Source organism: Thunnus thynnus, chromosome 13, assembly GCF_963924715.1.
Source record: "Thunnus thynnus chromosome 13, fThuThy2.1, whole genome shotgun sequence".
In the NCBI taxonomy this organism is placed as follows: domain Eukaryota; kingdom Metazoa; phylum Chordata; class Actinopteri; order Scombriformes; family Scombridae; genus Thunnus; species Thunnus thynnus.
Genome location: NC_089529.1, coordinates 7,599,692 through 7,613,735, shown reverse-complemented (window position 1 = coordinate 7,613,735; position 14,044 = coordinate 7,599,692). Strand labels below are relative to the sequence as shown.

General features: G+C 39.3%; 2 protein-coding genes across 2 annotated transcripts; both read right to left on the bottom strand.

Annotated features, from left to right (window-relative positions):
* Positions 1-282: 282 nt before the first annotated feature.
* On the bottom strand, positions 283-3,553 carry LOC137196272 (uncharacterized). The gene is made up of 3 exons (XM_067609142.1): positions 3,342-3,553; positions 2,091-3,077; positions 283-1,990 (listed from the first exon to the last, which is right to left on the bottom strand). The coding sequence occupies exons 1-3, from the start codon at positions 3,551-3,553 to the stop codon at positions 283-285; spliced, it is 2,907 nt and encodes a 968-aa protein (XP_067465243.1).
* A 4,959-nt stretch (positions 3,554-8,512) lies between these two features.
* On the bottom strand, positions 8,513-13,334 carry zfpl1 (zinc finger protein-like 1). Its single transcript, XM_067607583.1, has 8 exons — positions 13,158-13,334; positions 11,275-11,382; positions 11,063-11,174; positions 10,518-10,711; positions 10,263-10,341; positions 9,902-10,093; positions 9,604-9,727; positions 8,513-9,484 (listed from the first exon to the last, which is right to left on the bottom strand). The coding sequence occupies exons 2-8, from the start codon at positions 11,374-11,376 to the stop codon at positions 9,298-9,300; spliced, it is 990 nt and encodes a 329-aa protein (XP_067463684.1). The 5' UTR covers positions 11,377-11,382; positions 13,158-13,334; the 3' UTR covers positions 8,513-9,297.
* Between the last annotated feature and the right edge of the window lie 710 nt (positions 13,335-14,044).

Sequence of the window (14,044 nt, the reverse complement as noted above, 5' to 3'; positions counted from 1 at the left end):
TAGTGGAACATTATTGCATAACCTGTTAAATAAGCATGTAGAACACAGGGAACTATTGAATTGTCAATAATGTGTTAATGAACAGACTGTAATAGGGGATTTTAATGAGTATGGATGTAGTGTTAACCCCATAAAGCCATACTTTATGTAATGATGAGCCAGTGAAGCTTGTCTGTTCCTTCTCTTGACTGGAGGTGCTGCTTGTATTCCTGGGTGAATCTGAGTTGCTAGAAAGAGACTCAAGCTTCCTGCATGGAGGCGGACTGTCAGCAGAGTGCCTCCTTAAATGAGTGTGGTGGTCATCATGGTCAAGATCATCGTTTTTGGAGTGGGGCTGGTCCAGGTGTGATTCAGAGTGATGTATTTGGTGATGACTTGTACTATAGTAATCTCCATGGTGATGCTGATGGCCTGGACTGTGGTGGTCTCCATGGTGATGCTGATGGCCTGGACTGTGGTGATCTCCATGGTGATGCTGAGGAGCTTCATGGTGGTGGTCTCCATGGTGATGCTGATGGCCTGGACTGTGGTGGTCTCCATGGTGATGCTGATGAGCTTCATGGTGGTGGTCTCCATGGTGATGCTGATGAGCTTCACTATGGTGGTGTTCTCCATGGTGATGCTGATGAGCTTCACTATGGTGGTGTTCTCCATGGTGATGCTGATGAGCTTCATGGTGGTGGTCTCCATGGTGATGCTGATGAGCTTCACTATGGTGTTCTCCATGATGATGCTGATGAGCTTCATGGTGGTGGTCTCCATGGTGATGCTGATCGCCTGGACTGTGGTGTTCTCCATGGTGATGCTGATGAGTGTCACTATGGTGGTCTCCATGATGATGCTGATGAGCTTCATGGTGGTGGTCTCCATGGTAATGCTGATGGTCTGGACTGTGGTGTTCTCCATGGTGATGCTGATGAACTTCACTATGGTGTTCTCCATGGTGATACTGATGGCGTGGACTGTGATGGTCTCCATGGTGATGCTGATCACCTTCATTGTGGTGGTCTCCATGGTGATGCTGATGGCCTGGACTGTGGTGGTCGCCATGGTGATGATGATGAGCTTCATGGTGGTGGTCTCCATGGTGATGCTGATGAGCTTCACTCTGGTCATCTCCATGCTGATGCTGATGGCCTGGATTGTGGTGGTCTCCATGATGATGCTGATGAGCTTCACTATGGTGGTCTCCATGATGATGCTGATGAGCTTCAATATGGTGGTCTCCATGGTGATGCTGATGGCCTGGACTGTGGTGGTCTCCATGGTGACAATGATGAGATTCACTGTGGTGGTCACCATGGTGATGCTGATGGCCAGAGTTGTGATGCTGCACAAGGCCATCATGATCTCCATGGTGATGGTGATGTGTTGGGTTGTGGTGATCTCCATGGTCATTGCTTGGGCTGTGGTGTCCATGGTGATGTGGTGTAGTAGGGTGTTCAGTGTTTGGGCGTTTGCTATGATGGTGGTGTCCTGAACTGTGATGGTCTCCATGGTGATGTGTTGGGCTGTGGTGACCATGATGATGATGAGCTGGGTTGTGATGATCTCCATGGTGAGGAACGTGGCCATGGTGGTCTCCATGGTGATGATGATGAGCATGGCCATGGTGGTCACCATGGTGATGGTGACGAGCAGGGCTATGATGGTCCCCATGGTGATGATGATGAGTTGCACTATGGTGCTCTCCGTGGTCGTGAGTTGGGCTGTAGCAGTCTCCATGATGATGGTCTCCATAGTGATGGTGACGAGATGTATTGTGGTGGTCTCTGTGTGGATGAGAAGTGTTGTAGTGCTCACCATGGTGATAAGTGGGGGAATGGTGATCTTCATGATGATAGACAGGACTGTGGTGGTGTCCGTGGTGATGGTGACGACTTGTGTTGTGGTGATCTCTGTGGTGATGGTGATAACTTGGGCTGTTGCAGTCATCATGGTGATGATGATGTCTACGAGTATGATGGTCTCCTTGGTGACGGTGGTGGTGCTTATAAGAGGGTGAATGGGAATGATGCTGAGGACTTTCAGACCGTGAGTGACGTCCTTTCAAACAGCTAATATCAGTGCAGCTTTTAGGCCTAGGATACATGTCATGGGGTGAGACTGCTGAACGGTGATGATGGTGGTGTAAAGATTTAGAGTGAGATAGTCGAGAAGAGTCGGACTGCTTGCTTGTATGGGACTGCTTGCTGGTATGGGAGTACTTGCTGGAGCTAACTGAGTCTGCACTGGTAGGCCGACTCCTCTGCTGTCTGCATTTCTCAGTGCTGCTGTCGACCTTACTGGATCTAACAGTGGCCTGCCCTGGGCTGCCGGGTGTTTGAGCGTCTGTAACCCCAAGAGTGGTGAGTCTCATTGGGCTGAGCACCTGCCGGGTTATTTCATTAAGGAAGGCAGAAAACTTCATTTTTTCCTTCATCAAATTCTTCTTGGCTTCATTTTTTCTCATCTCCTGTTCTTCTTCATCCTCATTTCCATGCCCCTCTCTATCTCTGGGACTGCTGAGAGCCTCCATTGATTTGGCTTTGCGGAAACTTCCATCTTTTCCAGAGCCTCTTGTAATCCTCTGTGTACCATGAGTAGTGCCACCGTGAGAGGACCTGCCTTTCTCTCTTTTCTGTTTGGCAGGGAGCCTGTGTTGATGACCTCTTTTATCTATCAAAGGGACTGCATCATCTCCGTCTTCAAAGTACTTGTGTTTCCCGGAAATGTCAGTACAGGACTGTGAATGCTGAGGCTTCTTAAGTGGATTTCTGTCTGAACACTCACTGCTGGTCTCAGATGACAGGCTAGAGGAAGATGTTGAAGTGGAGGAAGAGAAGGAAGTGGAGGAGGAAGAAGAGGAGGAGGAAGAAGAGGGGGAGGAAGATGTTGATGAAGAGGAAGAAGAAGAGGAGGATGAAGAGGAACCAGCTGAGGAACTAAAAGACGTTGCTGACAGAGAAACATGGCGATGGTTTTGCTTGCGATGGTTATGGTGAGAATGAGAATCACGAGTCTTGTCATTATCAAACCGATGTCGATGGTCAGTGTGATGGTCGTTGAAAATGCTCTCCTCTGCTGTTGAATGGGTGCTATTTCAAAAAGAAAACATGGGTGTTTAAAGTCAGGACACCAAGACAAGGCATGACAATGACAACAGCAGTTTATGAATCAAAATTAAATGAATGAACTCAGAAGGACATACTCCGCTAAATTAATCCTACTAATGTGTAAAATCAAACCAAAATAAATACAGAATGTTTAAATATCTTGGTCTATTTTAAATTAGCAACATATTCCGTACACGAAAGAGAGAACAGACATAGTTATAATAGAGAAATAATTTCATAACTTACTCAGGGCTATCATTGTCGTCTGACTGATGTAACTTGTGCTGGTAATGGTGATGGCGATGGCCTTGATTTTGGTGGTGGTGCTTCATTTGTTGAGATTTTGCAGTCTTTCTGTGCTTGAGGTCTTTCTCCTGATGGTCACACATGTCAGACTTCTGACCTTTGACGCCTCTGTTGTCCTGATCAGGATGTAAAGGTCTGAAGTATTTCTCCATCGGCTGAGTGACGTCCACAGAAACTGGCACAGTATTGATCCCTGAGGAAATTATTTTCCTTCTTTAAAATCATGTCACATAATTCAGTCTTCTGCTGGTGTACTATTTTTTTTTATCCATCTACAAAATTAATGTGAGAAAAATGGAAACAAAGCGATACTCACATTTTCATTCATACAATAATTGCAATATATTAGGAAAAAACATGATAATGAAAATGTCATTACACATTAAATTACTTATTAAACTAAACTTTTTACAATTTTTACAATTTACATAAATAATATTTTTTCATCTTTAACTAACTGTCATTCACATTTAAGTGCGTATGATACAATATTGTATCGTATTGCCAACTCTGCTCGGCTAACTGTGGAGAACCTACAAAGTTCCTTTGACGTTTTCCAAGCTACACTTATGATCTTAAATTTGTATTTAATGCATATAAAACTAAGTGTATGTCATTATACAGAGCTAGAAGTAATGGTAGCAAAAACTTTCATATTTCCACTGTCACAGGATTCATTATTGAGAGAGTTATAGAATATAAAGACCTTGGGATTTGGATAGATGACAAATTCAGATACAAATTTCATATAAACAATCTTGTCAACAAATTATGACAAATAATTGTTTTGTTTTGTTTTTTTTGCACAGAAATAGAACCAACTTTCCTCTTCTTTGTAGGAAAAGGATTGTTGACGCTATTTTTCTCTCTGTTTTGGATCATAATGATGTGATTTATAGGCATGCCTCTGCCTCTACTCTTAAGTCTTTGGATGCTTTTATCATTTTGCTCTTAGGTTTATTACTTGTGATGTTTATAGCACTCATCATTGTATCCTGTATGAAAAAGTTGGATGGTCTTCTCTGTCTCAGAGACGTGATAGGCATATGTATTTGTTTATCTACAAAGCCCTTATTGGGAAGCTGCCATCTTACATCACATCTTTGCTAGATTGATTAAACTCAGTCTAATGACTGACTTTCACTCCAAGTCCCTTGAGTTTGTACCGAGCTTGGAAGATCTGCTTTTGGTTTCTATGCCCCAACCACCCAGAACCCTTTACAAAGCACCATAAAAATTAATACTTTGGTAACGCTTGGTCAATTTAAATCTATGATAACAAACCATTCTGTTTCTGTTTGTACCTGTTTTAATTGATTTGGTTTTTTGTATCTTTTATTAACTGTACTTTTATACTTGTTTTAATCGATTGTTTTCTTTTATCGTGTATCTTTTATTATTTTGGTTTTTTTTTAAGTCATTGTTGCTTGACATCATTGTAAATGAGGGCCAGCCCTTAATGATTTTTCGGGTTTAAATATAGACAATAATAATAATAATACTGGTTCACTACACCAGTAACATGATTACTGATCAGTTTCATGTACATTATTTCTGAATTGCTCTAAAGTATGAATAAAGATTAGATTTTTTGTGAAAAAAGAGTGAATGCAGCACTGCATACCATGAAAAGGCAACTGTAAAAAATAGTCCCATGCAGATTTCTTTGCCCAAATGCAGCTTTGTTAAGTTACAAGTAACACTATCCAACATTTCATTACAAAACAAGTTCTAATGTTCCAATGAAAGTTTATTTTAGTTGAGAGAACAGCTACAGAGGAATTGACTCAGATATTTGTCTGTAACTAACACATCTACCATAGAGAAAATATCTGTACTTACGTTCTGAAAGAAGCCACAGGAATGACACAGACAGAGGTGTTCATTGATGCTTTGTACCAGAAACGCAATGACTCTCTCCGTGTGATGCGCCTTCTAAATGAACAGGGAAGCACGTGTGAAAACACAAACACACACACACACACACACACACATACACACACACACATCAATCTATACTCCCATGCCATCCAATGACAGAAGGGCCAGTTATTGCATGCAGATACTTTGACCTGTATTAAACTGTATTGTATACTGTATATGATGGCGTATGCTTGTATTTTAAAAACACCAGTTTTAATGAGTAACATATTGTGCTGAACATACATAAATTCAAATACACCAAACAGATCAATACATACTTTACATATGTTATAAAGCAATATACTGTATACAAACCAAATTCTGTCATTTATTTATTTATATATACTATTTGTGTTTATATTTATTTCATTTTATTTCCATTTCGATTTCTATTAATTACTCTCATCATATGAGATTATTATTTAAAAAAACAAAACATTTTTCTTTCTTGTCATTGCTCTTCAGACAACAGTAGCAAGATTAAAGAAATCAGAATGATAGTTATGTCGAATATTTCATCAAACCCAGTGAATAAGAGTCTCAGCATATTTTAATGATATTTTATTTGAAAATGCCTTGAATAAATAGTGATATATTGATGTCATAATAGCCACTGTAGGATCACCGCATCAGCCATAAAACACTGGCCCCCAGCAAATGCAGAAACAGCTGAGAGGTGAACTCTAAGCACAAATTAAATAAATTAAATAAAATGAATCACTCCAAATATCAACAGCTCATCACAAAGATGATTCAACATTTTTCCACTTATGATTGTCGTCATGAGTATTGAACAGAGGTGCAGACAAACTATGCTGCGGTATGCATGTTAACTACAAAGTGGGAAGTTATTGATTAGGATGTCCCTATTATGTCAGTGCAATGGGAAATCTAATAACTCAAAGTTACTGAGAAACACATTGAATTCCAATAGAGTGACAAAAGTAATTACACCATAAGACATCATGCTGTTATATTAAACCACTCATAACTTGAACTATTTTCACACATCAAGAGAAATATAAGACAAGACAAACTACAGCTCTGTGCTCTGTACAAGTGCCAGATCTGTCGTCCCCGTTGTAATTTTGCAGCGTGCATAATCATCACCACCGCCGGCAGCTTTCCCTGCATCAATGGAATATGGCTCAGATCCACTGACAGTCAATGGCAAACCTCCACTGCTGTGACTGTTTGGCAAACACAATGGAAAGTTAGATGATGCAGCTAACACACACACTCACATGCAAACACGTGATATATTGGTGAATATTTATAACAGCAGGATCTACACTTGAAGGGGGTTATTACAAGGATTCTCAAGGACAGCATGTGACAAAGTTACATCGTATAATGCAGTATGTCATCTATCATTCACAGTCATGGGCCCAATAATGAATGCAGTATAGTGATTGCATACTGAAATGCTGACACCCTGTCATATAGAATTATTTACTAAAGCCTTTTTTTTCCCCCACAGAGCTTTCAGTAAAACAATTTAAAATATGTGAGGAGAAAATATAACTTTATAAGGTTTGTCAACAACATCTCTGTCTCAGGTGATGAAGCTCACCATTTCACTCTCAGAAGGTTTAGTTGGTGATTTAGTTGCTCTCCAGCCACTTGCCAAAGTATTTAGGAATGTTGTTGTGGTGATATGGTGAAAGTTTTGGATAGGTCAACATGTACCCACCCTCTGCTGAAGTGCATCATACATGCAGTACAGCAGCACAGACCCATACAGCACTAAACGCACTGAGAATCTTCCATATTGGAAAAACAAACTTTCCACAATGACTTTGAATTTAAATTGTAAGTTGACTACAATGGGTTTAAGGCAAGATAATGCTATTAATTCTTTGACTGACGAGGTTTTTCATTTTGGATGTCCATGCGCCACAAAAACATTACAATATTCAATAAGAAGGCAGAAAACACAAAGCAAAAGAGAGAAAAAAACTAATGGGCAATGAGTGAGGTTTGAAATATGAATACAAACAAATACAGTATGAAAATCTAAACCATGTCCATAAGAAAGATGCTTTTCTGGGGTTCTAACTCAAATTCATGCGAGTATGATGCCCACAAGACAATATTTATATTTCCATGAACATTACAAGATAAGATTAATTTTAATGAATGAATAGTAAAATGACCTAATTCTGTTTGTTTTTTTAAGCAGACATAGAAAGATGTTTTAAAAACAGCCTTACTCTGGTCTCTGTACTAACATTGACCTCACCGAGGACCATAGGACATTACTGAGGAGGTCCTGAGCTCTGGATACACCACCAGGGGGAGTAGTGTGAAAAATATTTGTAGAGTGGTTTCATGGTTGAGCACCACAGTGAGTTCATTCATCAGGTTTTTATCTATGAGGCAGGTCTGTCTCCTCTTTTTCAGTCTGAGTGAAAGTACATGATGTTCAGCGCAAGTATCTAATATCCAACTTTGTCTCCAGAGCAGAATTGGACATGTGACATTAACTGTATTTAGAGTCCATTCTTCATCCTGTGTGCAAGAACTGTTTTACATCTGGGATATGACAGAAATTAAGCACAAAATAAATGTTTAATAAAGCAGTTCTCTGGGTTTGATGCATCCTGCTGGAACAGTCATTTCTTTCTGCCACATGTTGAAATAAGGAACAGCATTGTCTTTGAAAGTGAACTTTTATTATGAAGACAGGCATGTATGTAGTGTCTTTCCACAGTGAGATGCTGTAAATAGATAAAGTTACTTGCTGTCACCCTTCCAGTTCTAGTTATGTATTCATACATCATTTTAGTGCAAATTTTGCTTTAAAGATTGCTTAGCACTGCCTATATTGTGTGAGATCTCAATCAATTGTATAACACTTTAACGATTCATGTATATTATTACGATGAGTGTTGGAGCATCATTTTTCTTCTCCCTACAGAGCTAAAACTACCTGTCTGTGATAGCTGCTTAGGGCCATCAGCTGCTTTAGGAGAACTGGGCAATGGAATAACAAAATATTTATTGCACTCAAATGTGCAATAGAAATACATATTTTGTTTTATAACAACATTATTCAGAAAGAAAATTGATTCTCACTGAAGCTGCAGACACAACTGACATCCCATAAATTCTTCACTCTTGATTTTGGCAATGCACAGCAATCGATAATGGATCATGGACTTTAAAAAACATTAAAATGCTGAAACTCTGTAGTATTCCCATTTAATGGACAGTCAAAAAACAGCAGGAAAATGTACATACAGTATGTATGGCAAATCTAAAAGCAATGCACTCAATTTTAGAAGTAATGCAGACACCCATAAATAGTTGTGTATTAATTATGTGTGGGGTATTTCTGACTCCAGTTCTGAGGGCCACCTCTTCTCTGAAGTGGAAATGCACAAGGCCACTCCATAACTGACTGAAGCAGTCACTGCTCCTTAGTAGAATCAGTTTAGAATTGTGCAAACGTTACTGAACGTTACGCTTCTCATTACACATATGTCAGCAAAAGATGAAACAGTGTTTCTTTAGTTTCTACTGAATTTGTAAAAAAAAAAAAAAAAAAAAAACAACCTACAAAGATCACTGACAATGTTAGCCAGAACGTAAATATAAATACTGCCCCGCTTCATCAAAAGCTATTCAAAGCAACAATTAGTGGACTCTTCATCTATATGCACCGAGCCTTGGACACCTTTGGAGTTTGGAAGCTGCTTTGCTGGGATCACAGCTCCTGAATGTTGAGATTTTTTTTCATAGTCTGAGGGGCCCTGGCATGTTCCTACTGCCTGATGGAAACGAATGGAACCAGGAGCTGCTTCCACTCTAATAAAGGCGTAGTGTCTTATTGTCTTTTCCATTGAAGTTGGGTAAACGGCTCCCTCTGTTGGGCTAACCGTGTATAGGAAAGTCCCATTCCAGCTCTTTCTACACAGGCTTATGTTGTGTAATACAGAAAGGAAAAGAAGGAATGAATCAATACTTGTTTTCAGTTTTTCCCCACACGGATGTTGGGGTTAAGGAGAGGATCTAAATTTGGGTCTGAGCCAGCTGAGGCACGTCCAAGTTTAGCCATAACGATTATCAACGTGAAGAATCCCAGAACTCCGACAAGAAGAAGCACAAAGACCCGCTGCTTCCAGGAGAGAGATGTCCGCTTTCCACCTGTGCGGTTCCTGAAATAAATAAATAAATAAATGAATAAGAGATCACAATAACATTTCCATAGTGACTGATTACTAGTGACAATGCAATCAAAGAAAGCTCAAATTCCTCAGGAGATCAGAATACTAACTTGAGAATTTGAGCAAACCAACTTAACGCTGGTCGTCGCCGGTACTTGTCGTCGTCAAAGTCGATCTGTGTGACAGAGCTGTGACCAGTGTCCCGTGTGTCGTAGATCTTTCTCGGTGATGATGCTAGAGAATAACAACAAACACTCCAATTAGTCTTCCAACAAAGAAGGTAAAACAGTATATTTAGTATGTGCACAAAACTGATCCTAAATTTTGTTTTGAATGTTTGAGGGAAGGCAAAGCTGTTCTTTAAAAGCAGGTAGAGAGAGCAGTTCAGAGGGCTTTCCACTAATTTACCTGTGTGTATTGTAATTGTGTCACAGGTAGTGGCAGTAGTAAAGTTGATCACAGAGTGCTCCTGAGCATTTGGATCCCCATTTTTACGAGGACCTCCGAGCTCTTCCTGTGCTGGGGGTGAAACAGCATTTGGTGGTGGGCCGAGGCTGGTGTTGTAAGAGTGGCTGGGGTAAACATTACTTTGTTCTTGTGCTGTAACATGGACAGAAAAAAAGAGGGTTTGAGCCTATCATGGCAGATAATATGTTGACTTTCACTACAAATCAAACTACTTAAATAATACTGTTTAAAAGGCTGCAGAACTATCTCTAATAATTATGCACATATTGTAATCTACTGAGAACTAAACATATAGGCTCACCATCAAATGTTGACCAGTCAGTATAGTCAGTGACATCATTAGCTGTGGTCTCCTCAAGAACTCCGATTGGCTCTTCAATCTGTCAGTCAGAAATCCCATTTTATAAATATCTGAGCACATTACATCTGTGCATAAATACAACCAGAAAAAGCACTGCCATGAATGTGCATTTTCTTCTCACTTGATTTGCTTTCAGGAATACTGTCTAATAGTTGTGAGATCACCAAACAAGGTACAACAATAACAGGCCCTTACCAGTGGCAGTCCTAAACCAGCTCTAGCCCAGTTAACAGACGATAGCTGTTCTTTCAGCACATCAGCAATTGGGCTGGCCAGGTTGGAAGGGGGGAACACTGGACCCTGACAGCTGGGACACTGGTATCCTGCTGGAGCCGTATGAAGGGGCAGCCGAGATGCCAAGTTATTAAGACAAGCCCAGTGGAACACATCTGTGGAAGAAGAAAGAAAACATTTTCTCGTCACAGCAACAGGTGTGGGATGCACATAGTACAGTAAGGATGTTGTATAATGTACTTATAATGTATTTGAGTTACTGAAATGTCATTTTCAATGCTGTGAGCACAACAAACAAATCCATTGATCTCTATTGTATTCAGGTGGTGGCAGAGGTCTCTCTTAACTCCTCAGCAAATAAAACCAAAACAATATCCATCTCTAGATATGACTAGGGGTAAGTGAATTTTTCTTTAATTGGTTGAATGGATCCTTTAAACAGCAGTGGATTTGTTTGACACATGTGACCATGAATTTCCAATAAGTTCCTAATGAATAAAACTTACCATAGCAGACGAGTCTGACAGTGTCTTGAGCACTAAGTGGATTATTACACAGAGTGCAGTTTGGGTTGTAATCGCTGTCCTGGAGCCATTGCAGATATGACTGCACGATACACTAAAGGGCGGCAAGAGGAGATATAGAATTTCTATGTGATCAAAATATGTTACAGGTTTTGTACATTAATAAATCATGTGATATTTGTTCACCTACTGACCTTGTTGTGGTTGGAGACTAGGCAATGTTCGCATACATTTACGCGATGTTCAAAGCAGAATAAATTGGTCACCTTTCTCTTCGGACACTTGCAGAGACCCATTTCCACCTGTGTTGTGTTGAGGACAAACAAATAAATAAATACAGGTTTGTTATGGATGAACATACAAAAAAAATCCTTCTGATTTCTCATCCTTCTGTGACTTACAAACTGTCGTGTTTAAAGTGAGCAGAAGCCATAACAAACAAAAGTACAAATCCTAATTTATTTTTGCCAAGGTGTCAACTCAAGAAGAGTGTCTTCATTTAATGGCAAAAGCATGTGACATTGACACTAAATGTATTTATCCTGGGGCTAATGTTTTTCTAATACAGACTTTAGGTATGTTTATTTTTGCACACACAATAGACGCGAAAATTAACATAACTTAATCTCTTTGCTTTTTCTTGACAGCCTGAAATTTACCCTGACACACTGGCTGTTGGCATATTTTTGATTTACTTCCTCACTTTCCCAATATTTTGAATAAAAAGTCATGAGAAGGGTTTAAACTTCAGAGTGTTGTTCGTTGTGTTCAATTTTTATGTCACATCAGTCATTTTAAAGATAATCATAAATAGTGACCATGTGGATGGGGAAATAATTATATAAGCAATAAAAATCACAATGTGAACATGTTTCATATAGGTCACATATTATGGCTTGAGGATATGTTGATATGTCAGTATAAGGATATGATATGTCAATACATGCCATGTGATGATATAAATGAGTCAACCGTTAAGAGATTATGCTATACCATTTACACCAAGTATCTATGTCATTCATATCTCTGGTTATATTTGCACATTGTGGGCAATGTTGCAAATCAATGAGAAGGACTGTTTTAGGGCCATATTGTATTTGTTAAGATAATTTTGCATCCATGTGATGAAGTACCTTGGTTTGTCAGTTATTTAACTTGCTTTTTTAAGGAAAATACAGGTATTCTTGTTTAGTAATTCTATCAATTTCAATTTCAATTGATTTTTACATAACTCTGTACATCTTGACATATTGCAATACAAAATTACATATAGACCAGAGATTTGGTCATCATGATTTTGCATACTGTATATTTTGTTTTTTCCTTGGTGTACAGACTTGTTATACTCTTCGTGTATGTTCAGCATACTGTATCTATTTTACTAATGACACCCTAATGTCATGTCTCAAGTGGCGGATGGCACAGTCTCTAATGGCTAACGATAGTATATACAGTGGACAAAATATTAAGAACACCATTCAATATCAATGCATCGCACTCCAGTACACCACCACCACCCACTACAACCTCAATAATAAACATAAAGTAGAATTATATCATTTCTGACAATGTTAACAAACACTGAAAATGTATAAGCTTCGTAACGGAGAATTTATGGCAGAGCTGTTGCATTAGATTGCACAGGTGTACCTAGTGAAGTGGGCGGTGAGTGCGTGTAATATTGTCCCAGTCAAATCATCATCACATTATCAATATCGACAGGTTACTGAGTTAACATGCCCTGTAACTAATTCCATCATTTGTTATCAATGACACATAGCTCTAGGTGCTACTCATTCTGTCTGCTGACGTGATTTGTACTTCCTTAGCTGTAAATTACAGAGCCTAATGTTGTGGTTTATACTATCTTGACATAAGTTATCACACACATTTCAGGAGGTCGTGGGTCAGTTTTCTGCTCTCACTTTATATTTAAGCACTATCTACTCCGTCTTGTCATCGGCAACACCTCCTGATAGCAGCATTAGCTGCTAGTTTAGCTGGAAGTTATCAGTAACGCTAACAGGCTAACTTAGCTAGCAGCTTCTTACGCAAACGATTAATAATTATACGTCACCTGTCACATAGACTTTAATCAAGTCCCGTTCGCTTCTGGTATTGTTGTATGACTGTCATTTAAGCTTGCTGGTCAAATTCACATGGAAGGAGGCTCCAGAAGCTGTCATCAGTAAACTTACAGGTAGCTGCTTCCTTCCTCTCTCTGTTTATGTGCCACGTCTCTTCCGCTTCGGTGTCTTCTTCTTCTTCTTCTGTGAGTTTTTTTTTTTTTTTTGCCATCCATCACGTCGCATTACTGCCACCTTCAGGTTTAATTCTCCCTCAGCGTCCATTTATTTTAAAACCTTCCTTCCAGTCCAGTTGTCCTCAAAAAATAAGTAATCACTTTCTCCCTTCAACACTGTCTCCACATTCTAGTTTTAACCTTGTCCTCCACCCACCCTATTTTTGTTTTCATATATAAATTTCCTGCATGTCACAAAACTTCTGTGTCTTCTTCTTGTCTTTTCTTTACAAATCAACAGGCGCTATCTACTGACGTGGAGTGCGTTTTTCTATTAGCTTTCTTTAAAGATTTAAGAATATTTTCAATTAGGTAACTCACAGTAGCTTACATGTATAGAAGTTACATAACTATAAATTGTATTTCAGTTTAGTTACCCATATGAGGCAGACAAGTGGCTGTTTGGTTTTACAGGTCCCCAAATTGGTGTGAAAAATACTGTGCTGGAGGAGGCTTAACTTTTACATGTCCAGATGATTGTCTGTACATACCACTGACAGATAAATTGAAATGAAATGTAACCATCTCATGTACTTTGTGGTTCAGCTTTTTAGTTAGAGTCAGATCTTTCCAACATTTTACACCAACAGAGGGATTTATGAGTAATAGGTAGCCTATTACATGGACATCTCCATTATCCACGTGTCTCTCTTATTAGATTC